The 13,068-nt window shown below is 44.3% G+C and overlaps 4 protein-coding genes across 12 annotated transcripts in view; 2 read left to right on the forward strand and 2 right to left on the reverse strand.

Annotated features, from left to right (window-relative positions):
- The window catches only part of LOC6543319 (1-phosphatidylinositol 4,5-bisphosphate phosphodiesterase classes I and II), a 50,301-nt gene that overhangs the window by 8,093 nt on the left and 29,140 nt on the right, over window positions 1–13,068 (forward strand). For all 9 annotated transcript variants that reach the window (XM_001968121.3, XM_015159757.2, XM_026979523.1 and 6 more), the window contains exon 2: window positions 4,593–4,992. In XM_001968121.3, coding sequence (XP_001968157.1) covers window positions 4,900–4,992 — 93 coding nt within the window. In that variant the 5' untranslated portion in view covers window positions 4,593–4,899. The remainder of the gene's footprint in view (window positions 1–4,592; window positions 4,993–13,068) is intronic.
- Window positions 5,946–6,817, reverse strand: LOC6543364 (lectizyme). The gene has a single exon (XM_001968122.2). It carries the CDS (start codon window positions 6,796–6,798, stop codon window positions 5,977–5,979), a length of 822 nt encoding a protein of 273 aa, XP_001968158.1. The 5' UTR covers window positions 6,799–6,817; the 3' UTR covers window positions 5,946–5,976.
- LOC6543139 (lectizyme) lies at window positions 8,102–9,091 on the reverse strand. Its single transcript, XM_001968123.3, has one exon. The coding sequence runs from the start codon at window positions 9,033–9,035 to the stop codon at window positions 8,202–8,204; it is 834 nt and encodes a 277-aa protein (XP_001968159.1). The 5' UTR covers window positions 9,036–9,091; the 3' UTR covers window positions 8,102–8,201.
- Window positions 9,875–10,907, forward strand: LOC26526825 (trypsin). Its single transcript, XM_015160079.2, has one exon. It carries the CDS (start codon window positions 9,949–9,951, stop codon window positions 10,801–10,803), a length of 855 nt encoding a protein of 284 aa, XP_015015565.1. The 5' UTR covers window positions 9,875–9,948; the 3' UTR covers window positions 10,804–10,907.

Genomic DNA, 13,068 nt, shown 5'->3' on the forward strand with positions numbered 1-13,068 from the left:
TCGAATGCACATAACTTAAGCAATTAATGTGTTTATTTTGGTTATCCGACGCGCAGATAGCCAGGCAATTAGCTGTAATCGGAATCCGTGGCAGTGGCAGACGATTTATGGCGGATCTAGGGCTGCCGGTTGTTCAGGTGGTGATGATGGTATGGTAATGAATTGGAAAACCCAAGTGTATTTTATGTGGACGCGATCAATCATGATAATGATAGATAATATACGTGCCCTAATGGTGGGCTACCAGTTGAGTATCCTGATATCATACTAAAACTACTAAATCATGAATTAGAAACAAATTATTGATTATTCCTATGTGGGGATAGAATGTTTGCCATATCCTAGGAGCAAGCTTAGACAAAAGCTTAGAAACCCCGATTCCCTATGTGCCTAAAAGTATGCTTTGGGTCTGAGCTTCCGTACTTTCACATGCCTTTGGAAAAGCGTCCTCGGCCCAGGTTGATTTTACACTTCAACGGAGGCCAATCAAACATTGAACTCATCGCCGGCGTTATAAATAGAAAATTTAGACACACAACTGCCGCAGGCCAACGAATAGGGGTGCCCAAGAGTGGGGTGGGAAAAGAAGATTACCTCGCGTGCAATTGAAAACAATTGTTTTGTCAATATTTTCACAATTCGCCCATCGTAGGGCACTATCCATTGGGCCTGGGTAACTAACTCCAGAGCGCACTGAAATTGATGAAGAAATATTCGAATTATAAATCGCTCCCGAACGGTTACTTTTCGCAAGTTTTGCTTCGAAAAAAAGCCCCGAAAACAAAGTGTAACAAAAGTTTTCCAATTGGAGGCGCCCCCATACACCCACACAGCTCTAGGGGTATTTTGGGGGTTTTCAAGGATCCCGAGGAAAATTCGTTGATGAAGGTTTCGGGCAAGAACGAGCAGAAACAAATTGGAACTCGAATTTACGGCCGGGAGCTGTTGTTTTGGGGTGTCATTGAACTTAATTTTGTTTTTCTTTTGCTTTACCACACCCCCGTCGATTTTCCATTCCACACCCCTGGCCAGCGCTTTATATTTTTATTTATTTGTGTACTTTATGCTACCGATATGAGCGACTGCTGAGCACCGAAGGGCCGGCAAGTTGTTGACTTACACCCGGCCCACCCTCTTCTCCACTCTGAATGATGAATTTTCTGTTCGAATGAGAAAAATGGTAAGGAAAACATGGTTTGAAAATAAAAGAAAGCACCGCATAGAAATGTTTCCTTGGGCGCCATGCAATTTGGAAGGAAAGTAATTCCGCAACGCTCCAAAAATCAAATCCATTTATTCATGGAGAATTATTTCCTTTCAAGGAGTAGGTAAAATTGCAATATTAAAAACGCCGAGGAAAAGGGGAAAATTTGAGAGCCCAACACCTAAATAGCAGCAATAACCCTTGGCCCATCCTCAGTTAATATTTAATGTTCAGTTGTCTTGTCTCTCAGTTTATTTTTTTGTTGGGGTTCAAAGTTTCAAGGCCTGAGGTTCTTCTTTGGCATTCATTTAAATACCACCATAAATCATTTATTATTCTTTACAAATTTTTTTTACCAAGAGCAGTCTTCCAGATTATAAAGCCAAAATTACCTATTAAAAAGAAGAAATAAATCTACAATAGGGAACTTTTTTGCTTGCTTGAACCGCTCTCCTTAAAATTTGTGAGTACGTTAGTGTGTGTTTGTCGGTGCCTTTTCAATTTTTAATGGCTGTCAAATGCGGGCATAAACCATTTTGGCATACAAGCAAATAAAATTTGCGCTGCCTAAAAGCACTAACAATCAAACACTCGACAGCAGGAGCTGAAACAATGGAAACAACAGCAGCGACAAGCTAAAGCAATTAGTTTAATGTGATTCTCTTCTGGCCTTCGTATCGTCTTCGCCCGAAGAGATGAAGCCTGGCCAAGTTTTATGTACCACAAATGAAATTATAGTCGGCACACACATACACACAGAGTGCCACAGGCTGTAGCTGCAATTTGCGCGCGGCGAAACGAGAGAGCAAGTGGAAAACTGTCGCTCCAAAAAGCATGCTACAAAAATGTCGCCGTTGCCTCCCCGGTTTTTGTGCCGCAATTCTTATCTTTGAGCTCTCACCTGCTTCAGTTTTAACATCTTTACCTTCCCTGGAACACGCTCAGCTTTTCAATTGCGTTTTCCCCGCGCTTCCCTCGCTTTTCCCGGCGTCGCTGTCATGCACATTAACCAAATAGCTGGCGCCTTGATTTGATTATCGTGTTTGTGTGAGTGCGGAGAGCGGAGAGCGTTGCCGGGTGGTAAGATTGCCGTTTGACAAGCAACTTCCGTACCTTTCCCGGAAACGGCAGATAGAAGAAGAAGCCCAAGAGAAAGTCCTGTCACTTGGGGCGCCCCATTCATTCGGAAAAGTTGTCCATACACTAAATGGACACTTAGGTGCAGGTACTTAAAAGCAAGTCCTTGCCGCACAAAAGAGTGTGGAGTAGGGCGTTTGAAATTAATAGCTTTCAAGAGCGATACCTTTCATCTCGAAATTTAGCGTGAGACTTTATGAACTTATTATTATATGAAAATATTTTTGTGTTTAAATGTTTTTGGGAAAACACGTAATTTTTACTCTGTCGAAACATAAGTGCTAGATGCATAAATTCGGCTCAGATCAACTGGAAGCCTGCAATAGACAAGCCAATAACAAGTACTCCCTGGTCCGCAGCATATATCAACATTTAACCTTTGGATGTGAACTGGCAAAGGAAAGCATATTTTGACTGGCGTTTTGATTTATGCAGCTTTCCCAGCCGAATGAGGTTGGGTGGTCGGGCGGCCGGGAAAGTCGGACTGGGGGGCTGTAGCAAAGCGTTTTGTTCTGTTTCCATTGCATACATGATTCATGGGCTCGCTGTATCACTTTCTTTTAGAACGAGAAAAACGCAATGGGGAAAGTCACTTGAAATCTGTGTGTTGGCGCTGTGATTTCCGTTGTGTATCCCCAGAATTGGTCTCCAAGCGCCAGCCAACCCAACCCATGCTAAACCTACCTTTTCCACCTCTTCCACCAACTCTTAGGTACATCTGCAAATTGCCTGTAATAAATTTTTTGCCCGTTTGCCATAAAACACTTAAAACGATTTGCAAAGTCAAAAGAAGGAAAGCAAAGAAGGAAAGCAATGGAAGAGCTGTGAGACGAGAGTAGCATGGAAATGAGGAAAATCGAGCAGCGTCTCCCCCATTTTTCATTTCACTTACGATAACAATTTTCGATATTGACTCAAAATCCATTTTCCACATACACACATTCGAAAATAGTCGGAAGACAAACAGAATAAAAATGCTTAATTACTTCCCCTTTGCCAGCTCGCAATTTCTGATGTACAAACTCAATTTAAAACAGAAAATGGGAGGGAAAACGGCCATATAAATTTACAAATTCAATTCTATTCGGGAAAGCAAGCAATACAAACAAATGCTTTCCTTTATGCTTTAGCTAAGCCACTGAAAACAAAAACCTGTATGTAAATTCAATATAAAGCGATTTTTTTAAAGCACTGCCATGAATTTCTCTCTACTTATTTTGAGCTCCAATTGTTTTCACATTGGGGTGGGACCTTTTTTCTATTTCTATTTTCCGGTGTAAGGTCATGTGTGGTTGGTTGCTTGGCACAGCCCAACTGTGGCTAAAAGTTTTGCCCACACTTCTACTAGGTGCTTTGAATCCATTTCAGTCACAGTTTCAGTTTCAGATTCTGTTTCTGTTTCTGTTTTAGTTTCGGGATTGCTCTTCGGGCTCGACTTAAATTGGTTATGACAAGGCCAAAAGAAATTGCGAAAGTATTAGCTCAGCAGTCACGTGCGTTTTCGCCTCTACGCATTCTCCTCCTGGATATGCTGCCATCTCAGTGTGTCTAAGTGGATTATGCCAAAAACAAGAAAGCACTCGGTTCAGATCGCTCAGCCGACGAAAACAGTGCCGGATGTCTATTTTAAGCTACTCGATAGTACTCAGGTCAAGAGTTCTCTGTCGGCTAATTGAAATTAAAAATGTTTGTGCGCCAAATTAGCTAACCGAAAAACGGCTTCCTGCATAAATAAAGTGCAGTCAAATACAAAAACCAGAAACCCAACAAAAAGAAAAGGTGAAGGAAACTACAAGGGAATTTCGCAACACAATGGCCGGCGACAGCAGCCCAAAAATAGACAAACAAAGCCGGGGAGCCCTGAATGGAATGGACTTCAATGAATGGAGCTTCGTCCGCCGCTCATTGAAAACCCATCATGGGGCTGCGATCCGAAGTCCGAACCTCTGTTCCTGACCTTTTTCGTGCCCGTAATCGGGTTGACCCGCAATGGCAGCGAAACCAAAGCGTCAGACTTTGGAAAATTGTTAATGGTATCTGGTGTATCTGCAGTTGGGCATGACTCAATTGGGAATAGGGCTTGAGAGAAATAACCCTTTAAAATTGGGATAGGAATTTATCGGCGAAAATTAGTTCACAAAATAGGCGTGCTACTACCATTGCCTTTTTTTTTTTTTTTGCCAGAAATGAATGATAATGTTAAAATAAATTCTTTAACATTTCTGTTACATGTTTTTTTCCGTACTTTCAGAATACTGCCAGAACTTTTAATCAAGCCCCAGAATGCAGTCCAAAAAGGTCGGACGCGGGGCAAAGACAATGCCGCTCTAATTGAGCCCGGACCCCTTCGAGGATTCGGAAACTGACCAGGAGTATGGCGTCATTTGTATGCAGCGTGGCCAATTCTGCAACAACTACAGCAACGGAAAGGAGGAGCAGCGGCTAAGCGGGAGCTCTAAGCCGCGGCTAATCCAAGAATCACGCCGAAAGTAACCAGAAAGCGTTCATCAGTGGGTCAGTAGCCCGTAGGTGACATTTGGACCCAAAAATTTGTGAGGATGATGAGCGCCGGAGGAACCTACATCTCCACCGCTAGCGTGGAGGTGCCACAAGCTCTGCAAGATGGCGAGAAGTTCATTCGCTGGGATGATGTGAGTAGTGAGCTGTGTACTTAACCGCCGTTAACTGGGAATATTGATTATTTATTACTTATACATATATCTGTTCCATTTCATTATTCCCTATTCGGTTGCAATTTGGCTTTGGCAAAGATTTTAGGCTTGCTCCCAAGTATTGTTGTACCCGTTGCTCGTAGAGTAAAAAATGTCTCAAGGCTGAAGGTCTAAGCTCCATAACTCAACTTATCTTGATCGGATTTTGAAGTGGCATACCTCTAAATGTTTCTGGCGCAATTCTCTATAAATCTGCATTCAAATCCAGAAACATATTTTTTTTACATTTTTTTTGTCATTTTTCTGATGTTATGATGTTGTAGAAACTCAAAAAAGTTAAGAAGTGTCCCAGGCTGAAGTTATAAACACCATAACTCAACTTATCTTAATCGGATTTTGAAGTGGCATACCGCTAAATATTTGTGGCGCAATTCTCTAAAAATATGCATTCAAATTTAGAAAATTTTGTTATTTTAATTTTGTAATTATACTCGTTACTCGTAGAGTAAAAGGGTATACTAGATTCATTTAAAAATATGTAATAGGCAGAAGAAAACGTTTTCGACCATATTAAGTAATATATATTCTTGATCAGGATCAATAGCCGAGTCCATCTGCCGTCTGTCTGTCCGTATGAAATCAGGAACTTCGATCGTCGTCGATCTCAGGAACTTCAAAATATTCCAGAAAATGTTACAATCTCTTGTTTGCACTTCCATTAGCTAAGTAACGGGTATCTGATAGTCGGGGATCTCGACATTTTATCTTGTTTTGTCTAAGAATGTGTCTGTGTACCTAGGTCTTCAAAGCCTAACTAAAAATTAAAATAAAACCGTTGTTCTCAACTTCATTTTGATTGCTAAGCTAACAGGTATTATTTAGATAGAATAACCAATATCACCATGTGCCAAAAAGAAGCTTATTTTGTTTGAATACAGAATGTTCGTTTATTGGGTATATTGTCTATTTCGCCTTACGGTTCTCATCGATCCAAGACAAAAACGAAGGCACTGATGTGTAGACAGAAGGCAAGGTAGTGGATGCACACGGTGTGTATCCCCAGGAGACGATGCCAATCTGCTCGACTTGACCAGTGCTGGATTTCAAGACCAGGGGGCCGCCACTGTCTCCGTTGCAGGATCCGTCGGCTTTTCCGGGGGTGTGGGAGCATACATTGGTTTCCGCCAGCGAATTGATGGATGGCAACGCCGCCTTGCATTCTTTGTAGCCAATGACAGTGGCGTCCAGTTTCTGAAGGTTCATCGGCAGCAATCCTGTGATGTCGTAGCCCCAACCGTACAGATATCCATCGCCAGTGCCTTGGAATAGCTTTGTAGGAAGACTTACGGCGGCCACCGGATTGCTGCCATCACGGGCTACGGCATTCAGGTCGAAGGCGTCCTCTTCGTTGAGCAGGATTAGGCCGATGTCGTTGGGTCCCACACCGCCACTGTATTTCTCATGGATCACATACTGCGCACTGGTGAACTTCCTAATCTGACCGTTCTTCTGGTCACTACGGTTGTTAATACCGCCAACTGCCTGACCCTGATTTTTGGTCAGGCAGTGTGCGGCGGTCAAAATGGTCACCTCGTCGATCAGGGTTCCTGCACAGAAGTGCGAGCCGGTAGTGGTCTGTAGGGACACAATATAGGGCGCCTCTCCCTTCTCCGCCTCATAGCCGTTGATGATGCGCCCGTCGGGGAATCCCGGCTGAGGCACAGAAAAAGCCGAAACCGAAGCCACAGCCAGAGCCAGAGCGAATATCACCGCGAATTGTGTCATTTTTAGTTCTATGTTGAGTTTGTTCTACTGCCAATTAGCACAGCGCCTTATATAGGACTCTTCAATCTGCAATTCGAACTGCAAGACCGGTTATCTATCGTTATCACCGAAGATTTATGATCTTCACCGATCTTTACGATCTTCATATATTTGACCCCGATATCGATTTGCTTTGTCCTGTACTGACGTTTTTGACTGATAAGAGTTTCAATCTCTCATCGCCTTCGTGCACTTAAGGCACAGATGAAGTTTCCATGCAGCCAACATGTGTGGCTTTTGGCCCCGATCTAGATGGCAACATTCTATTTGTTCACATAGACGCCACTTTGAGTGTATTCTTTGTATTGGTCGTAAAACAATACTAAAACATTTGAGTATATAGTTTAAATGACAGCGCAAAGAATTAGTAATCCCTGATTATAATAATTTAGAGCGCAGTTAAAATACGAAATCGTATATGTATACATTATTATGTTGTCTGTCAAAAACCGTAAATGTATATACGTTTTTATTTAGGTATTATTTTGTACTAATCAGATCTATTATTATTTGTAGAACAAATCATTTGTCAGAACAAATAAACTTCTGAAGTTGTAAATCTTAATGCGTCATCCTCGAGTTCTTTGTTGCTTAAAACATTATTTTAGCAACATGTTGATTATAAAAATTAGAGCTTTTCCAATCTACTTGGGCAATATTATACAGCACTTTTTTAAAATCAGCAATAAGAAGCTTCCCTTCGGGTTAGATTTGATTGGTCAAGTGCATGACTTTCCATACTGAATCGTCTATTAATGGCACACGCCTCCAAAAGTCTGGGCTTTTCCAGAGCTTATATTAGAAGCCATAAATTAAGAGACAAATGTGTCCGGGACCGTCTTTAATCCATTTTCGATTACCGATCGATTCCAGGGTAATCAGACACCATAAATTGTAGAAAAGCAAACGGGGACTGGACTTTTATTGCTTATAATTATCGGAGGGGCATTCTGTATGTATTAGTTTCTGGTATGAGCGTTTTGGCTTTTCCAGTTTAGTTAAGGAAGTACGCCAATAAGTGCAAATAAATTGCACATCCATTTAAACTAATATAAACTTTTTCCTAATGGCTTATAACATTCCGTGTTACAATATCCGTGCTAATATCAAAGTTATAGCTAGGCCGTAAAGAGCCTTTTATTCAGTGCTTCGTAGTTAAGCTTTTATGCTTGAAAACGAACTCATACTTAAGGTAGTTTACTAGTTCTGTATTTTAAAAAGAAAAGAACCCGAAATAAACTTCCATCCCCGGGAAACCACAAGATAAGATTTAGTTGGATGCATTTATTCAACAATAGATCATGACTCTGATCAAAAGCGATAGCGATCCTGGCAAGATCTGACTAATAGTTCCATCCTTCAATTTAGAAGAGCTTGTAGTAGGCGCTCTGAATATCGGCGATCCAGTCGATGTAGGCCGACACCTTGGTGTAAATGGAAGGCAGGTTCGCCACTCCGCAGGGGATGTAGCCCCAGGATACGATGCCAATCAGCTCGGAGGGGGCGTTCTCGGACTCAACGACCAGTGGGCCGCCGGAGTCACCGTTGCATGCGGACTTGCTCTGATCCAGGGAAGCGGAGCAGATGTTGGACTCAGCGATAGGAGCGCTCTCTGGTAGCTCCTCCTTGCACTCCTCGTAGTTCACAATTTCGGTGGTCAAAGTCTGCAGGGTCTTGGCGCCCGAGAAGATGTAGTACTTGGGCTGGCCCCAACCGTAAAGGTGGGTCTCTCCCTCATGGACCTGGTCACGGCTGGGCAAGGTGGCGGCCTGCACCCACTCGTTGAAGATGAATGACTCGTTCACGTGGAGCAGGGCAATGTCGTAGGGTCCAACGCCACCGGTGTACTTCTCGTGCACGCGGCCAAAGTCAACTTTGCGCTGCTGGGTCAGCTCATCCACATCGGCACGGGTGTGGAGTCCGGCAATGATGCTCATGCCTACCGGGTTCGAAATGCAATGGGCGGCAGTCACAATCCAGTCCTTGTTAATCAAGGTGCCTCCGCAAATGTGCGAGTGCTTTTCGAAGTTGGTGGCGAGGGAAACAATGTAAGGGGCGGAGTGGGGTTCCGCCTCCGTGCCGTTGATCACGAAGCCGGTGGCAAAACTAGGCACGATATTGGCCAGCTTGTCGGAGAGCTTGCCTCCCTGGGCGGCGGCCACAAGGGCAACAAACAAAGTCACAGCGATCAGTTTCATTCTGCAGATTTACGAAGAATGTGTACTGACTACCTGACAAGTGGCACCTTTTATACTTGCCCACCACTAAAGATTAGCAGATAGATTTATGAATTGTATTTGACGATTAGTTAATTTCGTCTGTATTGATTACGATAGGTGCACGGTTATTTAATAGTAACTTGTCCTTGAGTGGGAAAAGCCCTGGAAATCTCCGCCCACGTGTGTGTACGTAATGTGTTAACCGAGGTGTTGACACGGCAAGGTCGGCCACGGCCCAGTCCCAAAGGATGCTATAAATACTGGCCCCTCGCGATGGGGCTCTCCCAGCTGGCGTACAAAGCCAATTAAGAGAGGATTTCATACCCCTGAAGTGACCGCATGTTTGCGTAAACATTTTCAGGACAACATCCACACCACGGGACGTGTGCCCCTAATGCCACATGGAGGCAGCTTGTCCCGGCCAGTCGGCAATTAGTGCATGCAAGGATGCACTCCGCTATCTTCATTGTGTTTCCCTCACGCGCTGCAAAGGTTAATTGCAAAATTGAAATGCCACAGCACCCGGAGGGTAAAATAGGATATGGCGCCTAAAGTGGAGCTCAACCTAAACTACATGTTACATGTTACGTGTTAAGCAATGTAAGGACATTAAAATACAATGCAAATGTTGGGATTTCTATCCCACTCCAGGTTATTCTTTAGCGCCCCATTAAAGAGTAGCCCCATCAAAGAGATTAAAGATCTCTTATTTCGGGTATCAACGGTTAGTCCAATATTCGTATAATCGAACTAGTTCTTTGAGCTACTGGAGCACCCTGGCGGCTTCCTCGCATTCTCTCTGTTTGGCAAAGCTTTTTAGTCTGCTACTATAAAAGGCCAGTTGCTTTTCGGCGTCCGGTTTAGACGATTCGAATTCTCAACCGTATCAGTGATGTTGTCGCCGCTTTTCCTGCTGCCCCTCTTGGCTTTTGCCGGAGCGGCTAAACTTCCGCACATTCAACACATGACATTGAGGGCTACGGAACAAGTTCACGCAGAGATCCAGCCCCTGATTATAGACGGCTACGATGTGCAGGGGGTGGACAATGTGCCCTACCTGGTGTCCCTGTCCTTGACAAGGGCCACCTACACCCACTTGTGCGGAGCATCCATAATTGGCAAACGATGGCTTCTGACGGCTGCTCATTGTGTCGATGAGCTGCGCGCCTTCAACGGAGATGCCGTGGGAACGCCCGTTTACGCGGGAATCATCAACCGGTCCAACGTGACGGCCGCCCAAGTGCGCTACGTCGACTTTGCCACCACGCATCGGTCTTTCAATGGAAACGCCGGAAGTGACAATATCGCCCTGCTGCACGTCTCCGAGAGCTTCGAGTACAACGCTCGAGTACAACAGATCGCCCTGCCCGACATCAAGGATGATTACAGCAATAAGACAGCCGCAGCTTATGGCTGGGGACTCACCGACGCCGATGGCGATGAGTACTCCAAGGAGTTGCAGTATGCCTTTGCTCCCCTACTCAATAGCGCGGATTGCAAGGAGCTTCTGCCGGCAGATGCGCCTCTGACGGCGGAACAGGTGTGCTCCCAGGTTAAGACATGCTATGGAGACGGAGGCACACCCCTGGTCTACTGGCCCATCACTGGACCAGCGGAACTGGTCGGCCTCGGATCCTGGAGCTATATGCCGTGCGGATATGCCAACCGGCCCACGGTGTACACCTCTGTACCCCCTTACATTGGATGGATCCACCAAACGATCGCCGCCTATTACCAGCTGAACTGAGACTTGTGGCGTTAAAGGGGAATCTTTGCGTAATACTCTAGCCCTGCATTAAAGTAAACACCGCCATTGTGCGTATCTTATCACAGAACTTGTTAACGTGAATAGAAAACCTTGTTTTATTGATCGATAAGTGGATGGCTGATTGCCTGAAATTGAACTACTATTTACGATTGCCGATCAGCTAGCGATTTATGATAGCGTCTCTGTATTATATATGCTGACTAAGCGGTAAGTGCTAAGTGCACTTTCTAATCAGGTGGGTGACTCGGATCTACGGAGAGTCTCACTGCGAATTTGGTGACAGACCCCGACGAGGTCAAACGGCTCGTCGATAGTCGGCTAGGATAAACGTCAACAGCAGGGGCAGCTCTGTAGTCCAAGGAAAACTTTCGCTGGGGTAACTCGAGTGGGCTGAATAGGGAATGAAGTGAGGTGAGAAAATGCATGTAAACAGGAACTAAGCAGCTACATATTTTATAATATACGAGTAATTTGCATGTAGCACGGCCAGCAGCTGTTTAAACGCATTTCTATAGTTTGGAGTGTACTCTCCAAGGCAGATGAGCTGACTGTTGGGCGGTCCTCGGCAGCATTAGCATATTCCCAACCTGCCATTCGTCCTCCGAAAGCTCCCTAATGCACTGGAGCACTCCACCTTTCGCTTTGGACGCTGACAGCCCTTTTGCAACTCAATTCCCTAAGCAAGATTGACAGCGAATCGAGAAAAGCGTATGACAATTGTCGCCAACAAATGTGTTTCATAGATACAGATGTGCATGTATTTTTAAAAGGGAACGCGCACTCAACAAAGCCAGCACTTGAGCAAAGTAAGTTGGAGACGGAGACTTGCTTAAGTGTTTAAATAGTCTTGAAAGTGGCTGCTGGCATAGGTACGACATTTTTCGCAGTGCAGGCAGCTGAGGCTCTGTTGGCTGGCTGGCGACATCCCCTTTTGCTGTTCTCGGTGTGCGGTCTGCTTTAAGCGCTTTCTCCAGTCGACTGACATATGTACGGGGAGCAGATCCAACAGTTAAGCCAATTCAATTATGCATGTAATCGTTCTTATCCTAAAGGCACACCCCACACCCCACATCCCACACCCACACCCACATACAAGCATATACACTGATGTAGATGCTGATTCAGATATACAATTACTGATACGCGTGCCAGCGGTGGCTGTTAATATTTGAGGAGCGTGTCAAAAGGCAGTCACTTTCAACATTGCTTTTCAGGAGCAGTCACGAAGTAGACACTGAAATTCGCACACAATTTCTGCAGTTATTGGATTTCCACTGAATTCTGCATATTGAAATGGAATTAACGAAGTTTTTACCGCCCCTTCGCGCGAGCTCAACTCAATTAGTTTACAGTAATTAGACAAACAGGAAAAGCAACCAAGACAACTCGAGTGGGGATTGTGGGCTCCAATTAGCGATGGTCGAACCCTTGTACTCGTCCGGACTTTCCTAAACAACCAACAGACCAGCCCCTCTGAAAATCCCTTGAAAATATGCGCCTAATTGAATATCAGAAGTGGTGGGGGCGAATCCGAGTCGATGTTTTCAATTTCAATTATTGAGGAACCTCTGGGTCTCGTCTGTGAAATGCGAAAAGGGGAAAGTGTTTGCCAGGCAGGCCACTTTGGCACCTAGTGGGTTCATTAAACTCAAACCCAAAATTCTAGCCCAAAACGCGAAAGGATAATGAACTTGTGGCTGCGCGAATTAAATATGCTCGTAACGAGTATTTGAAAGCTCATCAATTTTGGCCGTAACAACAAGCGTTCCCTAATCTTAATGGACCGATGACGGGGTCAAGGAATTTCACCCCCTAATTGGAACTAGACTCTGGAGTCGAGCAATTTTATGAGCGGACAGATAGGTGCCTGGGGTTCAGAAGCCCCAACTAAGTGCTTAAATATGTATTCAATTTCAAACTCCAGGAAACTAGCAAACACAGTTTAATCTGTTGTTTTAATACCTGTAGCTCGAGGAGTAAAAAGGGCGTAATAGATTCGTTGAAAAGCAAGTAAAGTGAATTTAGGAAAAAAGTGAAAAATGAAAACGTCAAAAGCAGGAAGATCACTCAGCTTTCCTTTTTCACGTATTTAAATATTTTTATTTCACTTGTAATTCGTTGCTTGCGATGCATTCAATACGTAAACAAGAGTCAATAAATATTTAAGTGAAATTGCCCCTGAAAATAACAAAGCCTGCACCCCAAGGTGGATCCACTTTGTTGCCACATTCCCTGAAGCAAAGC

This window comes from Drosophila erecta, unplaced genomic scaffold, assembly GCF_003286155.1.
Source record: "Drosophila erecta strain 14021-0224.00,06,07 unplaced genomic scaffold, DereRS2 tig00000055-arrow-pilon, whole genome shotgun sequence".
Classification (NCBI taxonomy): domain Eukaryota; kingdom Metazoa; phylum Arthropoda; class Insecta; order Diptera; family Drosophilidae; genus Drosophila; species Drosophila erecta.

Coding starts and splice junctions, on each gene's coding strand:
- LOC6543364 (XM_001968122.2), bottom strand. CDS start 6,798: ATGACACAATTCGCGGTGATATTCGCTCTGGCTCTGGCTGTGGCTTCG.
- LOC26526825 (XM_015160079.2), top strand. CDS start 9,949: ATGTTGTCGCCGCTTTTCCTGCTGCCCCTCTTGGCTTTTGCCGGAGCG.
- LOC6543139 (XM_001968123.3), bottom strand. CDS start 9,035: ATGAAACTGATCGCTGTGACTTTGTTTGTTGCCCTTGTGGCCGCCGCC.